The sequence below is a fragment of the Ptychodera flava genome, unplaced genomic scaffold, assembly GCF_041260155.1.
Source record: "Ptychodera flava strain L36383 unplaced genomic scaffold, AS_Pfla_20210202 Scaffold_37__1_contigs__length_1687728_pilon, whole genome shotgun sequence".
Taxonomy (NCBI): Eukaryota; Metazoa; Hemichordata; class Enteropneusta; family Ptychoderidae; genus Ptychodera; species Ptychodera flava.
This window is the reverse complement of record NW_027248359.1, coordinates 230,262-234,440: the sequence shown is the minus strand read 5'-3', so window position 1 is coordinate 234,440 and position 4,179 is coordinate 230,262. Positions and strand designations below refer to the sequence as shown.

The 4,179-nt window shown below is 37.8% G+C and overlaps 1 protein-coding gene across 1 annotated transcript; it reads left to right on the top strand.

Annotated features, from left to right (window-relative positions):
- Window positions 1-2,607: 2,607 nt before the first annotated feature.
- On the top strand, window positions 2,608-2,988 carry LOC139127785 (uncharacterized). Its single transcript, XM_070693659.1, has one exon. It carries the CDS (start codon window positions 2,608-2,610, stop codon window positions 2,986-2,988), a length of 381 nt encoding a protein of 126 aa, XP_070549760.1.
- Window positions 2,989-4,179: the final 1,191 nt, after the last annotated feature.

Genomic DNA, 4,179 nt, shown 5'->3' with positions numbered 1-4,179 from the left:
ATTTTTCATGAAGTTTATTTGACTTGAAAAGTTGTTTGTGTTGTTTATAGTTTATTGTATTCCGCGTCCGCTGACACCGACACTTTCTGTACGATGAATCTGCATAAGTTAGGGACTTAGGTATGTACTAAAAACAATTTCTTTGCAATATTTTAATACCAAGATAATGTTGTCATATTTGGTTGGAAATACAAGAAATGCCAAACAGTACAATGGTATGCAGAATACAGCGAAAGAAATTCAGAAACTTTGTGATGTTGCAAATTATTTTTTCTTCCAATAGAAGATCAAGTAATCAAATCAACACGAATGGCCACCTATGATTAAACTTTTTGGTGGTGGTGACTGCGTGATTACATTTAAAGGGGGTCAGGGTGATTTTTAACTGGGGTGGTTGAGTCACGTCACGTAACTTTTACGGATAAGTTAATTTAAATAAACAACGTACAAGAAATGGGTTCAAAACTGGCTGTTATTAGCCAGTAAATACCAATTCCAAGACAAATTTAGCAATGTCTTTGATAAACTTCAATAAAAAATTGTGGAAGCTTCCATATAGTTTCTGACATCGCTGTTACTTTCTCGTGCAGCCGATCAAAACTGTCAAACATAAGTTTATCAGGCAACGAGTTAGAAATGGGCGACATGTACGGGTACGCAGGCTGCTTTTGAGTCGATGACTGAATAGGAAGAGATTAGAGACATTCACTGGCGACCAAGTGTACCAAGCAAGGAAGTGGTAGTATAATAAAAAACATTCGCTGCAGACGAAGAGCCCTTTGATTCACGCGTCGCTGTTTGGCCGAGTAGTAATCTATTGTGCTATTACCGTGATATCTGACGGACACTAGAGTCCAGAGAGTCTGTATTTTTGCTTCAGTGAAACTCTAGGTACAATACTGCATGCTGCATTGCACTATTAGAAGCCGTGACGACTTAATGACATATAATTATTGAATTCATTCCTAAAAGGTTTTCGACTGTAAACATTTACTGATAAAAATTGTGTGACTAGATCACCCCTCCCCTGTTGAATATCCATTTTTCACTTCTACGTATAATACTCAGTCGCCAAACAATAAAATGAAATTATGCGGCCCCTTAAGTACTGTTACACCACTACGAAGTTTCGTTCAACACTTCATGGCAGGTTCCTTCTCAGTGGGCTATACACTGCAAGATCCGAGGTGCAAACTTTTATAGACTCCCCCTCTCGCTACGTATCGAAGGTTGCGAGTGTAGCGAAGACCGAGAAAAAGAAGTGTAATTACAGGGAAATATATCAATGCGCAGCGTGTTTAAGTTGGGACTATTTTCACGTATAATTTTTGTATGCAAACATTGCGATCTTTCCATCGATTGATAGATCGTGAATAATTATTCTTTTCAAAAGGTACACAAAGTTGAAGAGTGGTAAAAGAGAAGGGATCACCGGAACTTTGCTTAAAGGTTACCAGGGATACCTACGAAAGACATAAAAACTATATCTAAGGTACACTGGCGATGGATGAAAATAAAACATGTTCATTTTCAAGATTTATTGACGTGATGCCTCAAGATGTTATGCATGGAATACATTATCATTTGCACACAACTTTCCACCTCAGATCTCAGGCTTGAATTAGATGCAGCTGGCTCTAACGTAGAGGTAGATTTAGATCAGACGCTGCAACACAGAGAGCGATACAGAAATTATGTGACATAGGGTAGAACTAAACATTCATGTACATTGAAACGTTGAATATATATTTTGACATTTTTAATGACCCTGACGCTAGTAATGATGTTATTATCATCTTGCTTCTCTGCAAATGGATGATGCTTACCTTTACCTCGGATGATCAAAAGAGTCAAGAGCAAGAAAACGATCAAAATTAGGAGGTATATCAACTCCACCTCGTTTTAAAATGTGCGACAACATGTGCAGCTCCTCTCATGTGTGGCGTGAAAAACGATATAAAATAGGCTAGGAAACCGGAAACTTGTCGCACCGCTAAAAACCGCCCTCCATAGCAAAATCTAAGAAAATGAAGCATAGCGAAAGATTGACTGACTGATAAAAGATTTACCAAAATCTCCTATGGAATACACAATCAAGCGAAGAGGAAATATTGCTTTAATAATCTAATGCAACACAAATTGAAACCAATATACAAACATTTTTGAACCTTTGTTTGACTTTTCAAATTTTCCGCATTTCATGACTTGTTGACTATATAAACTAAATATCCGATCAACCATATATATATATATATATATATATATATATATATATATATATATATATATATATATATATATATATATATATATATATATATATATATATATATATATATATATATATATATTTATATGTGTGTGTATGTATATATTTCTGTGTGACTGCTCTGCATAACTTTACTTACCTGGGTAGCCTTGTTTCTAAAGACAACGCAGCACAGAAAGACATCAAGGCAAGACTTGAGAAGGCCCGGGGCGCTTTTGCAGCACTCGAACCAGTTTTAAGGTCAGACCAGCGTCAGACTGAAGGTTAGACTTTACAACACTATGGTTAAGCCAGTCCTACTGTATGGGGCAGAGTGCTGGCGAGCCACAAAAAGCGATATGAACAAGATCAATGCCTTCCACAATGCGTGCCTGCGACGGATCTGCCGCATCTTCTGGCCAAACAAGATCTCGAACAAAGAACTCTACAAGAGCACAAAGAATGAGAGCCTGGTGATCGAGATCCAACGCCGGCGGCTTAGATGGCTTGGTCACGTCTTCAGAATGAACCAAAATCGCGTGCCAAAGACTGCCTTACGATGGCCTCCACCTGGGAAGAGGAGGCAGGGTCGGCCTAAAACCACCTGGCACCGCACGGTGATGGCTGAGCTGAAGGAGATGGGTCTGACCTGGGGCGAGGCACATCATGCAGCCAAGAATAGAGAAAGGTGGAGGCAACTTGTCATTGCCTTATGTCCCACCCGGGACGAAGAGGACTGAATGATGAATGAATGCTCTGCATAACTTAATCCTTTTCTATTTTGTCAACCATGAATACCTAAGCTGTGTATACTTCTTGTTAACAAAAAAAAAACAACAGCAGGAGCAGCAGCAACAAGAACAACAACGAAAACAACAAAAACGAGTTTTCGAGACGGTAACATGATATAAATATTGAAACAGCTACACGCTAATGTTTGCGCACAGAGATGCAATTATAAATCCTTCGTCACAGTCATAATTTTATCAAAAGGGTTGTGTAAAACAGTTTGACTAACGGTGACTTCCCTGCTCAGGACCAACAAAGAAATATGTCCTGAATGTGATTTGACAAAATTTAAAAATTAGAAAATACAAAAGAGAGAGAAAATAGGTTTTACATTGAACAGAAGGTAACGACATAAACAACTTCTTTTGTATGTATTGCGTGTCGATTATTTGGCAAAAAATGTACGAAAGAAAGAATGGCACAAGCTTGGGTCGATGTTTTTAGATAAAATACAAAAGCCGGAGCATTACTGACCTGACCAATCAACAACTTCGTCTTATCGTCAACTGCATTTGGCCAATTACATGCTACATTAAACGCAAACTACAGATTGTTGGTCAAAGAGTCGAAAGGTCGTTCAGATGCTCACCTTTGTAAAATAAATCACGGCGATCAAACAATACCGCACCTTATGTGATTGGTTAAGTAAACAAAGGAAACAGGTAGCTGACGACATATCTACAGAAAACCGCTACCCTATTGTGTTGAAGGACTGCATTGTTAGCGTTATGTTATACGACACGAAATTAAGGTCAGTGGCTCGCAAATAACTATATATTTTTAAAGTAAGACGGGATATCTTTGCTCTATACAGTCGTGCGTTTGGGGGTTTGTAAGGAATTTTAAATATATGACGGTGATTTAAAGTTTGTAACGAATCAACAGCATGCCATATTCTTTGCTAATAGCTTAGGCGTTAACGTATCACGACGAATTGGAATTTTAGCTATTTTTTTCATACCGACGTTTGTCAAAATTTCTGTCGATTGCCACAAATATTGTAATAAAGACTATGCCATTTTTTTTCTAAAAACAATCCTTCCTTTTAGAATGCAGTTAGCTATAAGTAACCACTGTTCTCCTGACAGTCATAACAATGATTTAAACATATCCATGATCTTAAAAATCGGTTAAATTAACTG